This window comes from Salminus brasiliensis, chromosome 10 (assembly GCF_030463535.1).
Source record: "Salminus brasiliensis chromosome 10, fSalBra1.hap2, whole genome shotgun sequence".
Lineage (NCBI taxonomy): Eukaryota > Metazoa > Chordata > Actinopteri > Characiformes > Bryconidae > Salminus > Salminus brasiliensis.
This window is the reverse complement of record NC_132887.1, coordinates 36,700,047-36,721,996: the sequence shown is the minus strand read 5'-3', so window position 1 is coordinate 36,721,996 and position 21,950 is coordinate 36,700,047. Positions and strand designations below refer to the sequence as shown.

The window sequence follows — 21,950 nt, the reverse complement described above, 5'->3', positions numbered from 1 at the left end:
ACCTCGTTTCGAACTGAAGCACTGCTAGCGGGTAGCCAGCGTGTCCGAAGGAAAGCACGGCTCCCAGCATTGACCAGTGCTGAGCTGTGCAGCAGTGGAACTGCATTCTCTGAAATGATGGTGGCGCTCCATCCAGTACTTTTGGGATGAGGTGGTGATCATCCAACATCCTGGCCTCACTATAGCAGAAAACCTTCTTCCCTGAATGGTAGAGACAGGTACTCCAGCAAAAGCAGGATAGACTCTTTTTATGACTCTTGATTACAGAAGAAACAATAATAATTGAGCATGTGTCCCAAAACTTTTGTCCATATAGTGTGTGTATATATATATATATGTGTGTGGTTTGTAGGAGTTGTTGTAGGACTCAGAATGTTTGTGTTCTAAACCCGTTGGGTCGTTTGCCATTCTGTCAGGTCTGTCCCATGCGACACACAGCCTGTCAGCAACCCTCGGCAGGCCATGCACATATGTGTGAGAGTGTGTGTGTGTGTGTGTGTGTGTGTGTGTGTACTTTGTATGGGAAAACCATTCGTCTGTCTGCTCCTCCCTGGAGTGTGGCTCTGGGCTGTGTATATCCTCTGACTGGAGGCAGCCGCTCACACACAACACACACGGATCCAGACCTGTGCATTAATGCAGGAACAGCTGGGCAGATAGCTCTGAATGGAGGAGCTCCCTCTGCGTCTGTGACTGAAGGCTGATTGATGTCTGTGTTACGTCTGCTCAGGTCTCTGCAGGTTTCTGTGCATATGGGCACAATCACTGCCATACACCACCACAGTACCTCGTGTGTACTGAGAGAGGGAGGGGAGGCAGGCAGTAAATGAGCGAGGACGTGCGGGGAGAGAGTGAGCAGGTGAAGATGGGAATGAGTGAGTGAGACTAAGTGAGCAAGCGAAGGGCCTTTTGAGGAAGTGAGGGGGGGGGGGGGGGGAGTGAGATAGGGAATGAAGGGGTGACCCAAGTAAGAGACTTGAGCAAGGAATGAGTGTGTAAGTGAATGAATGAAGGACAGACAAGTGAGGGAGGGACAAAGTGAGCGAGTGAGTGAAGGAGGGACAAAGTGAGAGAACATGTGAGGGAGTGAGTAAATAAGGGAAGGACTGAGTGAGTTAAGGAGGGTCTACGTGAGGGTGGAAATGAGGGAGTGAGGTAAAGGAATGAATTTGTGAGTGAGTGAAGAAGGGACTGAGAGAGTGAGCGAGTGGATGAGTGAGGATGTTAGTAAGTGGATGAGTAACTGAGGGAGTGACCGAGGGAGTGAGTCAATGAATGAGGGAGTGAGGGAGTGAGTGGGGGGTTATTTATTAAAGGTAGAAATAGAATACACTATATGGACAAAAATATTGGGACACCTGCTTATTCATTGTTTCTTCTGAAATCAAGAGTATTGTAAAGAGCTGATCCTGCTTTTGTTGGAGTAACTGTCTCTACTGTCCAGGGAAGAAGACATTCTACTAGATTTTGGAGGAACATTGCTGTAAGGATTTTATTGCATTTAGCGACAAGACCGTTAGTGAGGTCAGAATGTTGGGTGATAATCACCCCACCTCATCCTCTCCAACTCCTCAACTCATCCCGAAAGTACCGGATGGAGCACAGTTCCACAGCTTAATGCTGCCCTCTCCGGCACGGGTTGCTGATGGCAGGCAGCATGACCTGGGACTCGAACCTGGGACTTGGGTCATAGTGGCGGTGCCTTAGTCCGCCGAATTTTCAGAGTCAGAGGTGTGTCCATATAAACAAGGTTTAAATGTTTGTTAGCAGCAACACAGGAACACTGCAGGCCGAAACCTTTTGTAATGGTTTACTTTTGTCCAAAAATATTTAAAAAAAAAACGGATAAAAAAAGGATAGCTGGCCAAATCGACCACTTGAACAGGAATCACGTCGTACTTACGAGCTCTGAAATCGTAAGTAGGAACTTCAGAGAAAAATTTGATGGCAACAAAAGTCAGGAAAACACACACACACACACACACACACACACAAGCTGGGGCAAATCTGACTTGTGCATGACAAACTGGAGAACATCCCAGAGTTCTGTTTGCTGAGCGTTCTCTCGCTTACTCACTCTCTCTCTCTCTCTCTCTCTCTCTCTCTCTCTCATCCCACTTCTCCTCTCTTAACCTCCGAGGAGGAGAAACGGGCGAGCGAGAGAGGAAAGTCAGGCAGACGGAGGGAAAGCGAGACAGCAGCAGAAGCGCCAGAGGACCAAAACTTTTTCTTTTTCTCTCTCTCTCTCTCTCTCTCTTGCTTACCTCTTCCTCCACCCCTGCCCACCCACTCCTTTGCTACTGCTGTTTCGCAGCTAGCGAGCGTCTGTGTGTGCGTGTGTGTGCATGTGTCTGAGTCGGTGTGTGTGTGTGAGAGCGAGCGAGAGCACGAGAAGAAAAAGACGGGGAATTGCGCTGCTGCGAGTTGTGTTTGAGAGCCATGCTAACTTACTCCTTTCTCCTCTCTCTGCTCCTGCCCCTGCTGTGCCACTGGTCAGCGGGTAACCACACCGGCCGGATCAAGGTGGTCTTCACCCCTACCATCTGCAAGGTGACCTGCACGGGCGGCCGCTGCCAGAATACCTGCGAGAAGGGCAACACCACCACCATCATCAGCGAAAACGGACGCGCCACGGACACCCTCACCGCCCCCAACTTCAGAGTAGGTGAGTGACGCCAGCCTCCTGCACTGCAGTGTGGGGTGTGTACATATAGGGGGGCCCACCTGCTGCTCGTCTCGTCACTTCTCGTCTCGTCCTGTCTCGTCTCGTCTCGTCTCGTCTCAGGACATCATAGAAGGGTTCGGTTTTTGTTCCTTTGCCGTGGTGCTGTGGAGGTGGCCAGGGCCAACTGGCCCCGGGCCGGTTTCGTCCCACCTGGGCTGCGTCGTAATTAGTGACAATGTTGGGTTCTGTTCGTGGTGAGGAGGGTCGGCCGACTGGCTTTTTAGCTATAAATTAGCTGGGGAAACATCTACGATCCAATACAAGCACCTATCCTTTACAACCGACGAGCTAATCTCATCCGCTGTAGAGGGAGATCGTAGTCTCAGCCACCAGGCTCTCTTCGTTCCTGTACCTTTAAGACTGATATATGTAAATGAACTCTGCTCTCATTTGTCACACCCACTTTCTCTCATCTTTGTATTTTCAGCTTTGAATTTCCATGAACGCACTGGTGAAGTAGGTTGCTGCTGTGGACGCCAATCATAAAGTAACTAGCTATGCTAACCCAGTATTCCAACAGGCTATTTAACGCTATTAGGAGCTATTTAGAGCAGAGCTAGCTAGCTATTCTAACCCAGCTAGCGAAGAGCCTCACTCCACTTCACCGGAGCTTCATAACACAGCCAGAATTTGATGGGACTTACTTGCTATCGTGTATGTAGGAGCCAACACAATACAACGCCAGCGATGATTGACCGGTAAACCAATAGCAGTGCTCTAAGGTTGTTAATGGTATGTTGGGGAAAGAGCACTGACAGTCCGACATTCGCTACTGGACAACCCGTTAAAGACCCTGTCCACACACATGCAGATATTTCTACGGTCTGGGAGGACTTTGGATGTCTTTCCCATCCACACAAATACGACGCTCTTGGTGACTGGAAATGGAGCTTTTTGAAAATGCTGACGTCACCAAGCGTGTATTTTATTTTTTTTTTCTTGCTGAATCTCAAACACCTCATTACCCCCTACATAGTGAACTACATAGGTCATAAAACTACAACATCTACACACAGATAGCACTGAATTTCAGAGTCAATGTAAATACTGTTCTGTTATTAATATATAATTCCATATTTAGATTTAGAATCCAGAATTTCGCGATTGCATAGGGGGAAGTGTGTAATTTGGGATAAAACGGGGGACTATATGAGGTACTGTTGTCCTACACAGGGCTAGCTAGCAAGTCTTTTCGTCTCTGATTGTACAAAAATCTCAAAAACGGAGGAAGCAAAATCTGTGTTTTTTAAATATACAAATTTAATAAATGACACGTATGGCTAATGACTTGCTAGCTAGCTAGCTAGTTGGTTGCCTTCTTTTGTGGATAAATTTATAACTTTCAGATTAAAACAACATACTTTCTTAAGCTAAGTGTAACACATTGTTTTTCATTGAATGATGGGGCTTTATTTAAGATGTAAGAAACAGCACCTCTTACAGATGAGTAGGGTAACACAGCAGTACTGGAACCAGTGTTTTTTACTCCATGGGTACTTTTAATTCTCCTCCCCTCCTTTAAAAACATATAAACACTTATGTAGGAACACTGCTCTTGGGGTAGTGGAGTGTATTCGGTCTCCGATGGTTCTTTGTAATGAGCTGCCATAACTTTATCAGTCACTGCCTGTGTTAGGGCTTAGCATCATTAGCCAAAAGCACCACCAAAAGCTCTACGTTGCTCTACACCCAAGACTCGTGGTGAACCGCGGTGTACACTCGCGCGACGGCGAACTGCCTGGACGGTTGTTGGGTGCTTGTGAGCGGCGGGTTTGAGAGCCTGGGCTTTTCAGGCTGAAGCATTTCCGAGAGCTCTGAGCTCCTCGATGAAAGAATGTGCTGAGAGTTTGTGGTTATGACTCAGCGGTGTGTCGTTCGTGCTGACTCGCTGTGTCCGGACTCCCTCCGGTTCAGCTCTCGCCGCCACACACGCTACACACTCGCCGCCTCTCGCGTTCGGCTGCAGGCCAGCCAGGGCCTGATGGCCGTCTGCTGGTGTTATTTAGGCAATTACTGTCAAAGCCAAAGCTGCCGGGTGACACCGAGTAGCTGCTACAGAGCTTGACTGATAGGGGAGTTGTTTTCTGCCCGACCGTCGCAGCCGGCGGCCTGAGGACGGCCAGCTTAACCTGCCGTCCCGGCCCCGTGGTGTTGATCAGTAAATATTGATTTATTTAAGGACTGCGTGTTTCAGTCGATGCTGCATTAGGGTAGGTGAGAGCTGCTGGCAGACAGTGGAGTGGAGTGCGGTAGAGGGGGAGTTTGAGCGAGGGTCTCGTTTGTCAGAGCTGTCTGAACAAGGCACACGCTCGCTGAGGAGCTTGGACCCCCCCCCCAGATCATTCACCCGCGGAATAGCTAGCCCAGTGTTGCCCAACTCCAGGATTGGTGGGCCAAAGACTTGGTGATTTGTCCTTCTCAGACACACCAGCTTAAGCAACTTCTTGACTGCTGTGTTGATTCAGGTCTTGTGAGCATGTGAGTCTTGGTTCTCCAGAACTGGATTAAAGCCCCCCCCCTCTCATTCCAGCTAACTGAGGATGTTATTAGATTGTTCAGTAATGTTCTTAAAAGGTTCCAGGAAGGTTACGTTAAAAGAGGGTAAATATTTATGCAATCTAACGATGTCCAGATGTGAGTTTCTTAATGCTGACTCTCAGTCGATAGCGTTTCGATAAGCTCTGCTAATCCACAACAGTAAACAGCAGTAAAATCACTGTGTTTTTAGCTCCAGTTTCTAAAATCTGACTAAATTCTAGTCTGATCTTCTTGGTTTGGAGAAACGTTTTAAACGACTGTTTCAAACTTTAGTGTTTAATATCTTACAGTCCAGTCTGACTGACCCACCTGACCATTCAGCTCCCAGCTTCTTTATGTGGACAAAAACATCAACTAAAACACTAAAGATTTAATCCTCAACAAACTTTCCGTTCCACCTTAAATACTGCAGCAGTGACGTACTACTGTTAAAATCTACACAATGTAACTGCGGCACTATTTAAGGTGGACTGGAGAGTTGGCATTAGAACCAACTTTAGCTTCTGTTTTGGCTGTTAACTGGTAACATCACCACACTTATCATTTCAAATAAATTATAAACAAATAAACGTTGCTGGAAAGTTAAATAGACGTCCAGAAAACCTGACCGATTAAACATTCTAAGAACCAAAAGTCATAACATTTCAGACAATGTTCTGCTAACCGAAATTCTAGGTTGGGATCTATTCTATCCTTTCCACGACCTGATCTGCTGTTGATGTGGACACAGTGTAGGCTCGGGTGACCAGCAGAACATTTTCGCATGGAACGTGAAAGTTCGTAAAAGTACTGTTTGAGCGTTGTTGACGATCCTTCAGAGGCAATTCATCATCCGTAGAGTGTACAAGTCCTCAGTTCAGTTCTAGTCTAGAACTTGCTGTCGCTGCAGTAAGGCTTTTCATCATTTTTAATCCGTGCTGACATCTGAATTACATCACCACTGAAATCAGACATTCTTGGCTAAGTCACTGCCCTGTGGAATCCCCTGTGCTAACCTTTTTTCTCTCCGAGCTTTCGGACTTAACGGTTCTTGAATATTTGCGTTTCGCCAAAGAAAAAAACTAAATTCCGTTCATTCATATGATGGCTCGTATGGTCATGTGGAGATCTGGCCACGTCTGCTAAGAAATGTCAGGGAAGTATTTGGGAGGTGAGTCAAGAATTTTATCATATGACTGGGTGACTGGGCCTCCCTTTACAAGGGGAAATACAGCCGTGAGGGCTTTTTGTTGGGGAAAAATGGAGAAGACGACTGGACTCGGGAGTTAATACATTCATGGACAATTTCATGCATCATCCTATTGATTCTATTAGTGAGTTGTATTATTAACTTCCTCTAAATCCATCTGTAAACAGCATTTGCTGTTAATTTGTGTTCGGCTATAATGAAAGCCTCCAATTTCTAACCCCATTTGAACATTTCATGACCATTGGAACACTGTAAATGATGCAAAATTGGTCTTGGAACAAAATAAAATACTGTTTATATTAAAAATAAAGCTTTTAACACACTTTAAAGAACATTCTCCATCTACACAAGTAGGCAAAAATGGCCCTTAAACACTCAAGTGAGCATCCCAGTCCAGTATGGGACACTAATACCTCCCACTGCACAATGCCAATTTCTCAAGAGCTAGCGTAACGACCAAAATAGACCTAAACACAGCGCAAGAGTGAAGCACATTTTCTAACATCAAAAATGTTCTCCCTGTGTTCAAACAGCAGGTCTCCGTAACACAATAAATGAACAACTGAAAATAGTGTTCTCAAAAACCTCAGTTTCAGTCATCTAAACGCTGTGTTTTTGTGGATGAGAGGCTAAACGTTATGTTTAAAAAAAAAAAAAAAAAATTCTAATATACTGTATGTGGATGAGGTCTTGGCTTACAGTCAGTGTGTTAGTTTAGGTAGTTTACATTTATCGGTAGTTCCCAATTAGCACGCTGGCTAGTTAATTAGGTCAGTGTATTAGATTGCAGTTTGCTCAATAATTTAGGACAATAATGGGAGAAAGATTTCAGAAACCCATGAAACACCATTAGGATCTACTTTATTTCTTCTCAGACTAAGAAAATACATTTTCTTTTGGGAACCACTGTGTTGTGCCGTTACACAGCCCTTTTCTACATATCCCATACGCCTCAGTCCTATACCGTCTACGTAGAAGCTTTCTCTCTGCAGTGTATACCCCTCTGTAGTGCACATACGTTGATTACTGTCTCCACGGCCCTGCTTTTGAACCTGTCTGTGCTTGTCGGCGTAATAGCAGCTCATGAGAGAGGAGCTCCCTGTGGTTCAGGTTCAGGAGGAGTGAGGAGAGCCGACAGTTGTTCTCTGGGATTGCCGGAGCTTCGCCCTTACACTGGCTTTTGTGTTGATCATGTGTCGTGGCGTTATGATTACAGAGCAGTTAGCGGCTAATAACGGCCTTTTGTGTTTAGCCCTCATTGAAGCATGAAAGTGCTCTGCCTTTGCCTTTTGCCCTCCCTGCTACTGCTTTCCTAGCATCTCAGCAGGGCTTTCTGCAAAGCCTCCGGTTCGGCTATGTGTTAGCAGCAGTAGCAGCTAAATGCTGCAATGTGGGAACTGTGAGAGGGGGAAAAAAAGAAGAAGAGGAGTTGCACGTCCACATGAATAGTTTATGTGTGTTATTAACACTGTATTCAGTGTGAAAGTTAGGGTTGTTGGCTGTACCTGCAGGCCCAAGCACACAGTCCCCCAATACACACATGTGCGCACACACAAATCTCTGTCTGGAAATCTCCGCTAGGAACATTCTTTCATCACCCTCTCAGCCCTCTTCCAACAATGCTCTATAATTACGGTCTGGCCTGGTGTCAAGATATTACCTGGAAACCTCCCTTAGGGGCATTATTTTAGTGCTGCTCCAGTGATCTGTCAACAGGCGTCAAGTATTCTGTCCACATCGGGCCTTATTTACTGCCCTGCTCTTTTGCAGCTAGGGCTGAAGAGTGTGGACTAAAGATCACATTGCCATTCTTATTCTGTCCGGTTCAAACTGCAGCTTAGTTCAGGCCCGCTTAGCGTTCACACCCGTATGTTAGAACTGGACCAGAGGATGTGATGATATGAATGATGTGGTTAGACGAAGGTGAGGAGTTACCCCACCAATGGTGGAGACCGCAACACCAAAAGACCTGACACCCATAGAGGAAAGCCTGGAGCTGGGAACAGCCAGAAGACCAGAATTAGAGGACATTAGCTTGGGCAAAGGGGTTTAAGGATGTAGGAGAGAGCAGACCGATAAGTAGGTACAGTGCCAGACAAGGCCTTAAAGGTCAACAGCAGGATTGTGTTCTGTAACTGTTAGCCAGCGTGATGCCAGCTGATGAAGGACAGGGGTAGATGTCCTAGTACACACCTAGTCCCGCAGTACTAGGACACCAAGATTTTGCTTAGTAGAGGATGTACTGACTGGGGTATCGTGGAGGTATCTACATCATAACAGCCGTCTGAATAGGCAGAGATGGCTAATGTGGAACCAGCAATCAGAAGTTTTTAGCTTTTTAGCATTAATCTTAAGAAAGTTTGCATTCAACCAATTCGCTAACTTCTGAAACAGGACAGCATTGTGGATGATTCAGTGAGTTTAAGCGTGAGCTAAGAAAACTCTGAATGTCATTAACATACCCAGTAGGTATTATGTAGATGATAAATAACAGGGGGCCAAGAACGGAGCCCTGAGGAACACCCTGAGTAACCGGAGCAGGAATTGATCTGTAAAGTAAGAAATTATCCAAGGAAGGCCAACAGAGGAAAGTCGTGAAATGCGGTAAGCTGCGGTAAGATCTAAATAAAAGTCATATGGATGTTAAGGATGGGCAGATTGGGCTGATTTGATGACATATATACATCTGCACTATATATAGACATATATGGTGGATAATTAATTATCCTGTATTGAACATATTCCTTATTTATAATTGCTAGTATGTCCAATTACTTTTGAGCCTGAGAAAATGGAAGGACTATATATATATATATACAGTGTGTGGGTGTGTGTGTGTGTATAATATATATATATATATATATATATATATATATATATATATATATATATATATATATATATATATATAAGCTGCAATCCCTAAACCCCCTAAATCCCTAAGTGCAATATAACTGTAATATAGAGAGAGAAAGCGAAAAGCTACAGTTCTTGATGGATGACTCGTAGTTGAAAAATCATTGCAGTTGGGTTTGTAGATTCAGCACTTTCCAACTGGCTGTTAAACTCGTGTCTTCGTGCACTCCCAACGGTGGCCGAGGATTTATAACTCCTGACGATTTATAGCCTAGCCTCCACCGTGCTACCTAGCCACCGCTGGCAGGTGCCGAGTCACTTCACATAGCAAAATTACCTGCAATACAGCTAAATTACCCCCACTTTGCGCACGACTTATCTGTTTGAAGACAGGTCTGCCGATAAGAGCCGAGCAAATGCGCTTCGATTGGTTAATTAAAGGGAAAGGGCTCTCTTGCGGCGGCCCTGAATCGAAAGGTCGAAGCGAAGAAGTTGCAGCAGAGAGAGAGAGCGAGAGCTTTTGGAGAGAGGGAAGAAGTAGGCCACAGAATCTTCCCCCCAGATGAGTTTAGCATTAGCATCATTTTGATTTACAGGTTGGAGCTCCAGACCTGGCCGCTGTGCTCGTTCTCTTTTCTTCTCCTTCACTCTTTCGCGCTCGCTCAGGTCTGGCTTGGTTCGGCCAGCGCCCTCATTAGAACAGCTGCTAGCTGCCAGTTCCTCTGTGAGGTGTATTAGCATGAGCAATTCTGCGCTCAGGGCCCGGATTAGCGCTAATTGATTTCTTGCTGGGGGAAGTCTAGACGGCGAGATGCGGGAAGAGGAAGGTCTTATCATCTTTCCGGTCTCTTGTACCCCCCCCCACTCTGTAAGACAATGTAGATTAAGTGAATCACTTAGATTAGCGTATGTTTCAACATGTGTGTGAGATATATTTATTATTATTAAATGTTTTCTGTATTTTTTTATTGATGAAGCTCCTTGATTAATAGATTTTTTTTGGTGGAATTCTCAGGAATGATGGTGGTGCTCCATCCAATACACTTGGGATGACTTGGGGAGTTAAGGATGAGGTGGGGGTTGGTGATCATCCATCATCCTACATCCTGAGCTCACCAATGCTCTTGTTGCTGAATGCAGTCAAATCCTCACAGCAGTGCTCCTCCCAAATCTAGTAGAAAGCCTTCTTCTCTGGACAGTAGAGACAGTTACTCCAACAAAAGCAGGATAAACACTCTTTAATAGCCTCGATTTCAGAAGACTGAAACAGCGACTGAACAGGTGTCCCAATACTTTTGTCTTTTGTTTGTTGACGTTTTCTAAGTGCAGTGAGCCAATCAAGGCCATGCGTTCCAGTAGACTTCCCTCAGCCTCTGCTGTATTTTAAATGCAGGATTATAATCTATGCACAGTAAAGTTTCTGATCTGGGTCAGGAGCTCAGCAGCACCTCCTCCTCCTCCTCCTCCTCTGCGGTGACCGAAATGTCTGTTGGTTAGCTGCAATTGTCAAGCATCGTGCAGTGTGTGCATGCATACATCTCTGGCTGTATAGTGCATGTGTGTGTGTGTCTGTGTGTATAAGTGTAGACCGCAGAGACGGAGAGCGAGACGGAGCAGAGAACCGGAGAAGTAGAGAGACAGAGGGAGTTTATGAGCGGTTCGGGACAGGCCTTATATGGAGCTGAGTGTGCCGAGGCTGGCTGCCGCTCTACTGGTTGTATTTTCCTTTCTGTCACATTTCATTCCTTTGCAATCATCCCGCTCTATTCGAAAGGCTTCCAGCAGGGCTTTTTCATCCCTCACCTGGCAGGCTGAAGAGCGAGTAGTGGCGATGTTTTTCACCGGTTTGGCTGTCTGTCTGTGTGTGTGTGTGAGTGGGACAGTTAGGGCCTGACCAGTAAGACACGTTGGCTGTGGCTGATGCCGATGCTGATTTTAGGCGTGTAAAAGTTGGGATAACTGACAGTATTGACTATAATAATTCAGAATTTAGATGTCAGATGTATTTGATTTTAGCGATTTTAGTAAATTATGAAGTGTCTGGCCCTTATTATGAGCCCTACACTTATTTTTCATTTATTTATTATCTCCTAATTTGATACTGACAATTAACCCACCTGTCTGTAGCTCCCCCTAGCTCTAGCAATGCTTCCGACAGCTGGAAGGTAAGTACTCAACACCTGCCTCCTCCGATACACGCAAAGCCAACCACTACCGCCACCTCTCCGACAAGCATTTCGGGTAGCCAGGTCAGGTCTCCAGCTCCGCCACACCAGCTAACACACTCCTGTGCCGGCCCACAACATCCCTTAAATGTGCTAAAGGGTGGGGAGGGGGGTGTTGTGCTCTCTCAGACTCCGGCTGCTGATGGCAAAGCAGCATGGCTCGGGATTCAAACTTTTGGAGGAACCTCTTAAGGTGCTTTGAGGAACCTTCAAGAAAAGGTTTTTAGAAGAAAAGGGTTTCTCAAAGGTTTGTCAAAGCACCTTAAGAGGTTTCTCCACTGAAGAACCTCCTCAAGGATCCTATACTTTTAACAGCGTAGGGCCAAAGCTCAGGATGGATGCAGTCACCAGTTTGAATCCTGAGCCATGCCGCTTTGCCACCAGCAGCCGGAGTCTGAGGGCACAACTGGGCAGGCTAAAGAACCTCTAAAGGGTCTCTTAAGGTTCTTTGAGGGATGCCATAGGAACTGCCATAGGTTCTTCCATCAAGAACCATGTCTGTAATAGAGATGTGTGAGTCTGAGAAGCTTCCTTAGACCTGAAAAAGGTTCTTCACACTCGCACACTCACCTCATGTCTAATATGAACATGGTTGTTTTTTTGGGAGCATATTACTGAGTCTAGGTGTGTGTGTGTGTGTGTGTGTGTGTGCGTGCGCATGTGTGTGTGTTTGTGTTTGTGTTTGTGTCTGGACCGCAGAGAGTCTGTGTGTTTGTGGTTGGTGTGCATTTGCATTTACATCTGAATAAGTGAGTATGACTATGTTTGTGTAGGATTACATCAGTGTGTGTGTGTGTGTGTGTGTGTGTGTGTGTGTGTGTGTGTGTTTGTGTGTGTATGGAATGGCAGAACCAAGCTGGTGCCCATGGGGAGCTGCAGCCCTCTGGAATGGAGCAGCTTAGGTTACCCGGTTTGGCAGTAGGTAGCAATGTGGCTGATTGTGTGTGTGTGTGTGTGTGTGTGTGAAGGGGGGGATAGGAGATTCCATTTGTGCGTGTGTGTGTGTTTGGGTATAGTGGACTCTGTCTGTAAGGCAGCTGGAATTGCCAAATTGTTTATAAATATAAACACTATATTGACAAAAGTATTGGGACACCTGCTCATTCATTGTTTCTTCTGAAATCAAGATGCTAAAAAATGGTCGATACTGCTTTTGTTGGAGTAATTGTCTCTACTGTCCAGGGAAGATTTTGGAGCATTGTTGTGAGGATTTGATTGCATTCAGTGACAAGAAAGTTAGTGAGGTCAGGATGTTGGATGATCATCACCCTACCTCATCATCCCCAACTCCCCAACTATTAAATAGCAGTTTTTTCGTGGGAGCTGTTCTAACGAGGCGATAGGGAGTTGTAGCGATATGCTAACAGGGTTTAAGCATGTGTGATCCATGTTATACTTTGCGTTGGCCACCAGCACTCACCACGGCGGTCACGGTGGTCTTCTATAATTTGATGCATAATGCCATTCAGATTCAAGGTCTGACTTCTGCCAGAAAATAAAAGCTTGATAAAACGAGGACGTCTGCTGTCTGTTGTAGAGCTGTATCGCTTTCAGTCTGAAGGAGATGCAGTTTCTCCCTCTGCTCTCTTCCCTCCACAATTTCATCATAATCAACCCACACAGACTCTTCCATGCTTCCACACACATCTGAAGACCCGGCTTCCCTGTAATCTTTACCACACGCTCAATTATGGTCTGTTCCTGTATCTGTTCCTCCGCCACAATTAAACCGCCTGCCTGGCCACAGGGGCGAGTGTGGGGAGGGAGGAAGTGACATCACACAGCTGGGTGTGTGAGCGGTCGTTTGGGAATTAGCGCTCGGTCGGATGAGCTCATTAGCGTGACTTTGTCTTGTGGCTCTGGTTTAGAGGGAAAATGAATGCGTTTGGATGTTTTCAGCTCTTTATGGAGAAGAACCCTGCTGAACAATCCAGCTCCAGACTTCAGGTGGTCCAAGCTGGTCTTTGACGGTCAAGATGCTTGAAAAGCTGGGCCATCAGCTTTTACACCCACACATACCCGATGTTAACCCTCCAGCTGGTTAACCCGCCCTTGCCAGCATAGCGTACGTTGCATTTGGTCATGGATTTTGGTCCTTGTTGGTCATGCTTGTCTTCCAGCAATGTTGAGCTTGGTAGAGTTGATCAGGCGAGTAGACCTGGCCTAAGCTGGTCATGCTGGTCATTCTGGTCAACCAGCATAGTCGAGCTTGGTCATACTGGTTGTCTAGCTTGGTCGGGTTTATCATGCGTGTAGACCTGGCCTAAGCTGGTCATGCTGGTCATTCTGGTCAACCAGCATAGTCAAGCTTGGTCATACTGGTTGTCTTGCTTGGTCGAGTTGATCAGGCGTGTAGACCTGGCCTAAGCTGGTCTGCTAGGTTGGTCAGGCTGGTCGACCATCGTATTCATACTGGTCATTCTGGTCAACCAGCATAGTCCAGCTTGGTCATACTGGTTGTCTAGCTTGGTGGAGTTGATCAGGCGTGTAGACCTGGCCTAAGCTGGTCTGCTAGGTTGGTCATACTGGTCTTTCTGGTCAACTAGCATAGTTGAGCTTGGTCATACTGGTTGTCTAGCTTGGTCAAGTTGGTCTAAGCTGGTCTAAGGCTGACCGCCATAAGCAGATAAAAATTCAGTAAGCTGAAATTGAATAAAATAAATCATATATTATATGAAAAATTATTATTTGATTAAATATTAGCTGCGGGAGATCTGTAAACATGCATTGTTGAATTGCAGCCGCTTACAACAGTAATACAAAAGAGACCTTAATGAACCTCTGAGGGTGGAAATGTAACTGCGTAACTGCTTTGTATCAGTGAGCGAGAGAGAAAGACCGAGATGGAGGGATGTAACACTGAGAGAAGCTCTGCTGTCACCATAATCACATGTTGGAGAGGAAACAGCAGCCAGAGCTGTCATTACCTATTCAGCACCGCAGTCCCTAGAAAGAGCCGCGTTCAAGCTGTTAAACACGCGTCCGAACACACACACACACACACAGACACAGACATACCTGGTATATCGTATGTAGTCGTATCTCCTCGTATACCGTTGGGGTCAGGAGTTTGCATACACTCATCACTGCATTTCTGGGCCTTCAGTGATTTGTTTGATGGCAGAATGAGTGACCGCACACAGGCCGCAGGGGCTCCGAGAGGCTTAGCGGCCTTATGCCCTACCACTATGGCCCGGGGGGTCGTGAGTTCATGTGAGCCATGTGGTTTGCCATCAGCTAGCCGGTGCCTTATAAAGCGTGCTTCGCATGTTGGCTTCCTAATGTCGGGAGAATTCGGTGGTGATTGGGGGGGAGCTATGAATGGGCGGGTTAATTGGCAAATTGGACCAACAGTGCTGCTCCAAGTTCAGTTACATTTTTTGGTTCCTGATTTGGTCCCAACTTTCAGGCGCATTTATTTTTAGGGGAATTTCTGAGATCAAAAGTATACATACAGTGTCAGAAGTATCCATACAGGATAATTATGTTAAATGTCCTTTAGCAAGTTTTACACCGACCTGGCGCTTTTGGTGGCCGTCAACAAGCTTCTGGCAGAATTCTGGTTGGATATCTGACCCCTCGTCTTGGCAGAGTTCAATTCAATTAGATTTCCTGGCATAGACCCAACTTTTCCATAGGGTTGAGACGAGTTCATGTTCTTCATGTTTTGATGTGTTTTGGGGGTCATTGTTCTGTTGGAACCCCCAGTTATGTCCACGTTTCAGTCGCCTAGCTGATGGTTTGAGGTTATCAGTATTGAGAACCCTTGGCGGTTCTCAGGTTGTTCCTGGCCATCTCAACCAGTGTCCTCTCAGCTGAGGGAGGGTGACCGTTTGGGTCGCCTTCCAGTTCATGGCACAGTGGCTACGCTGAACTGATGACCTTAGAAGCTGTGGTGCACTGTTCACACACGCACACACACACACACACACACACACACACTCCCGCTAGAGACTCTTGCTCAGCGTTCAGCCCTGTTGTCCTTGTTTGACACGGGTGTTTAGGAGCAGGAGCCTGGAGGAGGCTGATTAGTGGCTGTCTGTTGCCTGATTGGGTAATTGTGTGTGGTTAGCTGAGTGGACTGCTGGGTGTGTAGAGGCAGGGTCAGGCCGCAGAGCAGGAGGCAGGCAGGCACGCAGGCTAGCACAGGACTGAGAAAGCAGTTGCAGTTTGGAAATCAGAATGTCCCGAGCCTGGAGAATGTTCCCCCTGTGGGAAATGCCCACACACACACACACACACACACACACACACACACACACACACACACTCATGCTCTCTCTCTCTCTCTCTCTCTCTCTCTCTCTCTCGCTATCAGCAGTTTGAGAGTGGAGTTTGTAAGTGCTGTGGTTCAGACTCTCTTCTCCAAACAATGGCAGCTTTGTTCTGATGGGTAACAGGCTCTCTCTGCCCCCCTCTCTCTCTCTGGCATTCTGTTGTGTGTATGTGTGTGTGTGTGTGAGAGTGTGAGTATGTGTGTGTTTGTTGTTTGCTGAGAAATGCCCAGACGATCACCAGGAGGAATCCTGTGAGTAGAGACAGAGTGGAGAGCAGCCAGGCCTGATGCTCTGCAAGCCCATCACCAAATGTCAAACACACCGTGAACACACCAGTTGTTTTGTCTTCTCAGGGCAGACGTCAGGCTCCAGCGTTGGAATTTAGCTAATGAGTGTGTGTGTGTGTGTGTGTGTGAGTGTGTGTGTGTGTCAGAAAAATTGTCAGAAAAAGGTTCTGAAATTTTTTAATTATTATTATTTTTTGTTATTTCAGGTTGAGACCAGGTTTAAGCTGAAGCTCAGACAATAGTAGGTGTAGTATACAAAATGACAGCCTCCAGCACAGCCTGCCGAACAACTCTGTAGGCTTGGGAAAAAGGCCTGAGGCATGTCACCAGTTGTAATTAGGAACGGTCAGCTGAATCCCATTACCGAGATTTCTAGATTTCTAAAGCGGTGTCCAAAAGTGTGCCCTGTGCCCTGTTCACTATCCCCTACATGAGAAAATCCAGATCACTACATAGACGCCTTTTCAGAATTCACAGCACTTCAGTAGCAACGGCAAACCGAACCAACATGGCCTAATGATGGACCGCTGATATCTAAAAAATGTGCAAATGACTTTTTTATTATGTATATATGCTATATTTTTATATAAATATAATATATAAGAATGAATAGTTACGCTTTATATGAAGGGTCCGATGACGTTTGCTCATATGAGTAAGTGATAGTTCCAAACTTACTACCAGGTGTAGTTGGATCGGATCGAGGTCAGCTTATGTTCTCCCAGCAAACAAACTGCTCCGGGGTTCCTTGGGGACCAACCAGAGACCACCTCTTCTCAAGACCACCTCTTCTCAAGGGTATCAGTACCGAGCGTGATTACCAGGTTCACACCTGACCAACGAAACCTGCACCGACGATGAAAACGCCCTTAAACACGACTGTTTTTGCGACGGGTGCTCATGAGGAAGTGTCCAAATTCACTACTTAGTAAACTACATAGTCCCTCCCTAAGTAGGGCACTACTAATGAGGAAGCAGGATCTGTTTCAGTCACAGCCTCGAATTTCTTTACAGTGGTTTTGACAGGAATCAGGGGTTAGTTGTGTCTGCTGTCAAAGGGGTCTGACGGGTCAGAACCAATGGGTCAGAACCAATCACCTCCCTTGTGAACGGTTCTGACGGCGGTGACTTGAAATAAATGCAGAAATGTTGGAAGTTGACCCGTGGATTTATTCTTCAGTACTTTCTCGTTGTGGGAAAGTGGAAGTGGGAATACTTTCATTGACCCTTGGTGTGTTCTGTTGTTCCAGTGGTCTGTCACCTGCCCTGTATGAATGGAGGGAAGTGCAGCGCCAGGGATAAGTGCCAGTGTCCGCCCAACTTTACCGGGAAGTTCTGTCAGATGCCAGCCCAGAACGGTCACCGGGTGCAGCAGACAGTGGTGAATGGCCAGGGCACTCAAGTCCACTCCACACACACCCTCCCACTGACTTTCAGCTCTGGCCAGAACCAGGGTAAGAGAATCCCCCCCCCCTTGATTGTTTTTGTTATTGTTGGAGAATCTACAAGACTCTGATCTCGTTCCCTCGCTCCCTGTCCGCAGGTCTGGTGAACATCCATGTCAAACATCCTCCAGAGGCCTCGGTACAGATCCACCAGGTTTCCCAGGTGGACAGCAGCAGCAGTGGGCATTCCAAGACGTCGCAGTCCGGCCACTCCTACACCTACCACGTGTCCGAAAGCAGCAGTTCAAGTAGCAGCAGCAGCAGCAGCAGTCAGAAGATCCAGCACCACAGCCACAGTGTCGTTTACCCCAACCAGCAAACCTTCCTGCAGTACCAACCCGTTACCTCCAAGAGCCAACTCGGACGCTGCTTCCAGGAGACCACTGGAACACAGGTGTGGTGTGTGTGTGTGTGTGTGGGGGGCTGTCTGGTGCTGATATGAGAGCCTGTAAGGGTCGGTGGCAGGCCGAGAATCTCCCTGGCTATGGTTCTTCGCTGGGACCTCTCGTCCGTCCCGGCACCCAGCCGCTAAATTCTGCGGTGAAGCGGAGAGGCGATGGGTCACGGGAGCCCCACTCGAGCTAGCTCTAGATTTAGCTTTAGCTTACCTGGTTGCTTAGACTCAATGAGCGGGCAAAGCCTTGTTAGCCTTGTGATTGGTCAGGGGTATGCTGACATAAGCCTGACCACAAGCCACCCCATGAGAGGAGAGCGATACTGGCGAAATACAGCAGACACTTATTTTAGACGTTTCATAGGACATACTTTGTACATCTACACTAAAGGGCCCTGAGGAGCCAGATTAACGTAATTACTCAATCTTTTGTGAGGAGGAACATGTCTGCAGCCCTTCCTCCCAGTCTAACATCCTACAAACACCACCACTTCCTTGCTCATGTGTGTATATCAAAGTTTTCGCAACCCTCCACCCCCCCTCTTACTCGCTTTTCAACTCGGTCACCTCTCATTCCTTATCAGAGAGCAGGGACTGGCTTCCTACCACAAGCAGAAGCTGCCTGAACTCCAGCCCTGAACTCCAGATAGCCGAAGGAAGCTTCAGTAGATGGTCGATGGAAGGATGGCTGATGAGAACATCTCCCCAGCATCGTGGCTTGTTTGTCATGCTGAGATGATTTTGGACAGTGGAGCCCTGGTCATTAGCTGCGTCTGCTTTGCTCGGTGTAGCTATCGGGAGTGCGAACTCCTCAGCTTGGAGAGCAGACAGCTGATTGAAGTGTTTGATCAGCCCTGTCTGAGGGCTGAATTGAATCTCCTCTGTTCGCTCTCCTCCTGTCTGTTTGACTGATTGGTTTTCTCTCCCCCTTCCTCTCATGCTCTTCAGCTCTCTCTCTTTCTCTCTCTCTCACCTCCTCCTCTCCCATCTTCTCTCCGGCCTTGCCTGGGCTCTCTGAAGTGTCCACTTCTGCTCTCGCTGTTAATAGCTTTTAAACTTGCCTGGCACGGATGGGTTTTGCGGGGGGGTGGAGGAAAAAAAGAGCGAAATGAGAAGTGTCAAACGGTGCACCGGCATTCGTTCTCCTGGGAACCTTTGTCTTGTCTTTTATGTGCGGCACTCCTGGAGAAATTGAATCTGTGGCCAGCTATCGCTGCATCTTTTCCTTTCAGAATACCCGAACCCAGCCTTTCTGAGTTGCCTTCGCGCCCTTGTTTCGGCTTCTGCTCTCGCTCTGGACGCAGCGAGGAGATGAGGGTTTATGGAAATGTCAATGTTTCCTTAAAAGATCTGCAGTGTCGGTGCTGATGCTTAAGAAAAGCTAAGCGCTTAGAAGATGCTAACATTCTTTGGAGGCTACTTGTTTGCAGGCAGTCCATAAACATCCAAAAGCCCTTGAACATGTACTAGGAGGAGCCACGTAGCCATGTTTGGTGTCTGAGGTGTGCCTTATTAGCTTTGCACTGGAGCAGTGAGGCTAACGTTTTCATTGAAGGCCTTTAGCAGACACTCTTCTGCCGAGAAAATACCCTTAGCTAGTTTATATATCGGCTAGAATCCAAAAGATCAAGAAGTTTAGATACTTCTGAATACAGAGGTCAGTATGGAGACCACAACACTGTACACTACGCTTTGCCCAAGTACTCTCGGAAGAGGAGGGTCTTCGGTCTGCGCTTCGGACACTCAGGGGAAGTTCCTCCCACCTCTTCGGTGCAGGCCAGAAAAAAGCCTGGACGCTCGTACTCCATGAATCATAAAGGATGGTGGGTCAAGCCGAGCCGTACTTGAAGCTCGAAGGGCTCTCTGTACTGATCGGCTTTTGACCACTCCCATCAAGTAACAGGTAGCGTTAGCTAGCAAGAGATGTTTGAGCTCATAATGCCAGCTGTAGCCCCGGAATAATGATGTTAGCTAAGCTAACTAGTGACCACTAGCAGCTAATGCTGTGGTAACATCATGACTGATGTTTTAAAAGCTGTCCTCTTTGCAGTGGACAGTTTGTAGCTGGACTAGGGGAGCTTGTCTTAAAGGGGACATGGCTGAGCCTGGTGCGAAGGCCAGAAACACAACTCCAGCCAAGCCAAGGCTATTAGGCAGCCCTATTGGCCTCACTCTCTCTGAAGGAGTAGGATCGTCCGCCCTCTTCTGCAATCACTTAGCGCAGTGCTATCCGGTGCTAGCTTGTGTTGTGGACTCGGTCTGAAATTGCTGTTTTGTCGGGCGCATGTTTGTGTTCGTGTCAGCAGAAGCGAAGATGTGACTGATTGGGCTGTCCAGACACAGCCGCAGGCTTCAGTTGCACCTCTGGTCACTGTTGTCCGTTATCCCCCTGAGATCTGCAGGTAGATCAGAGCAGTCAACAGGCTGCGGAGCTGGAATTTAAATGTTTGCCCAAGTGTGTGTGTGTTAGTGCATGCATGTATGGCAGTGTATTTGCCTGTATATCTTGCCTATGCTACGTTAACTTAAGTGTAAGGAGCCTATAGTGATGTGTGTTCTTGTGTTTTGTGTGTGTGTGTGTGTCTGTTTGTGTGTGTTGCAGTGTGGGAAAGCCCTCCCTGGCCTCTCCAAGCAGGAGGACTGCTGTGGAACCATCGGCACATCCTGGGGATTCCACAAATGCCAGAAATGTCCCAGAAAAACATGTAAGCCACTTTCTCACTCGCACTGAAACACGGCTATACATGGAGCTAGGACGCACTCACACGACCTGCGTTAATGCAGCCTTAGTAATTAATGGCCGAGGATTCCTGTCTGCACTGCGCTGGAGTGTGTAACGTAATGTAGTGTGTGTGTGTGTGTGTGTGTGTGTGTGTGTGGGGTAGCGGTGACTAAGCGAGAACACATTCTTCACTGTGTGAAGGCGTTAGCGTGGAGAAACGGATGAAAGCGCTTGTAGTCATGGAGAAGCTGTGACGCAGCGGCGAGCATATGGTTCTGATCTGACCGAGGGGAAAGGATGACTTTCACTCTCCAAGAGAGGAAGAAAGAGTAGCGAAGAACGTGAAGGAGCGCACCAACCCACAATTTTTGATTACTTTCTTATACACTCACACACACACACACACACACATGCTGAGTCATCTGGACCACACAGTGCCAGTTTAGCTCCTGTAATGAGTTTCCTCTAACACATGGGCAACCAGCCAGCCCCTCGTCCGAGCATCACCAGGCAACCAACGCGCTCTGAGGAAAGCGCCGGGTACCCAGCTCTGATTGATCGGCTGCCACACACCCATACCGAAGTGAGGTGAGGAGAGAGACAAAGACACGTCCACTCAAGGCCAATTGTGCTCTCTCTGGCTTAGGCTGCCGATGGCAGGCAACATGACCCGGGATTTGAACCACCAATTCTCAGGTCATGGTGGCAGCGCCTTTGTCTGCTGGAGCACTCTGAGCCAGACTCTATTTATCAGGAGATATGCTCCATATGGACAGTATTGGGACACCTCCTCTGTCATTGTTTCTTTTGAAATGAAGGATATTAAAAAGTGTATCCTGCTCTTTTGACAGTCTCTACTGTCCAGGGATGAAGGCTTTCTACTAGATTTAGGAGCATTGCTTTGAGGATTTGATTGCATTCAGTGACAGAAGAGCATTGGTGAGGTAGGATGTTGGATGATTACCATCCCACCTCATCCCAAACTCCCCAACTCATCTCTTCCACTGCTCCACAGCTCAGTGCTGCCGGAAGGGGGGGGCTTTATTCCCCTCTAGTGCACGCCTGGCATTAGGCAGCGGTGTGTGTGTGTGTGTGTGTGTGTGTGGCTGAAAGTGTCCACAAGTATTTGGACTAGCAGGTGAACTAACTAACGTTCAAACACATCTCACTATCAGAGAGCCTTTTACACACAATGAGTCTGTTGGCCTCACTCTCCCCCATCACTCACCACAGTGTCAGGGAGTGTGGGTGTCCGTTAGCTGATGTAACAGAGCTAGATCTCTAAGCGTGAT

At 47.2% G+C, this 21,950-nt stretch overlaps 1 protein-coding gene across 7 annotated transcripts in view; it reads left to right on the top strand.

The window, feature by feature from the left end:
• ltbp1 (latent transforming growth factor beta binding protein 1) overlaps nt 1-21,950 on the top strand; it is a 133,592-nt gene that overhangs the window by 46,478 nt on the left and 65,164 nt on the right. For all 7 annotated transcript variants that reach the window (XM_072689976.1, XM_072689973.1, XM_072689978.1 and 4 more), the window contains exons 5-8: nt 2,498-2,665; nt 17,348-17,551; nt 17,641-17,936; nt 20,539-20,641. In XM_072689976.1, coding sequence (XP_072546077.1) covers nt 2,498-2,665; nt 17,348-17,551; nt 17,641-17,936; nt 20,539-20,641 — 771 coding nt within the window. The remainder of the gene's footprint in view (nt 1-2,497; nt 2,666-17,347; nt 17,552-17,640; nt 17,937-20,538; nt 20,642-21,950) is intronic.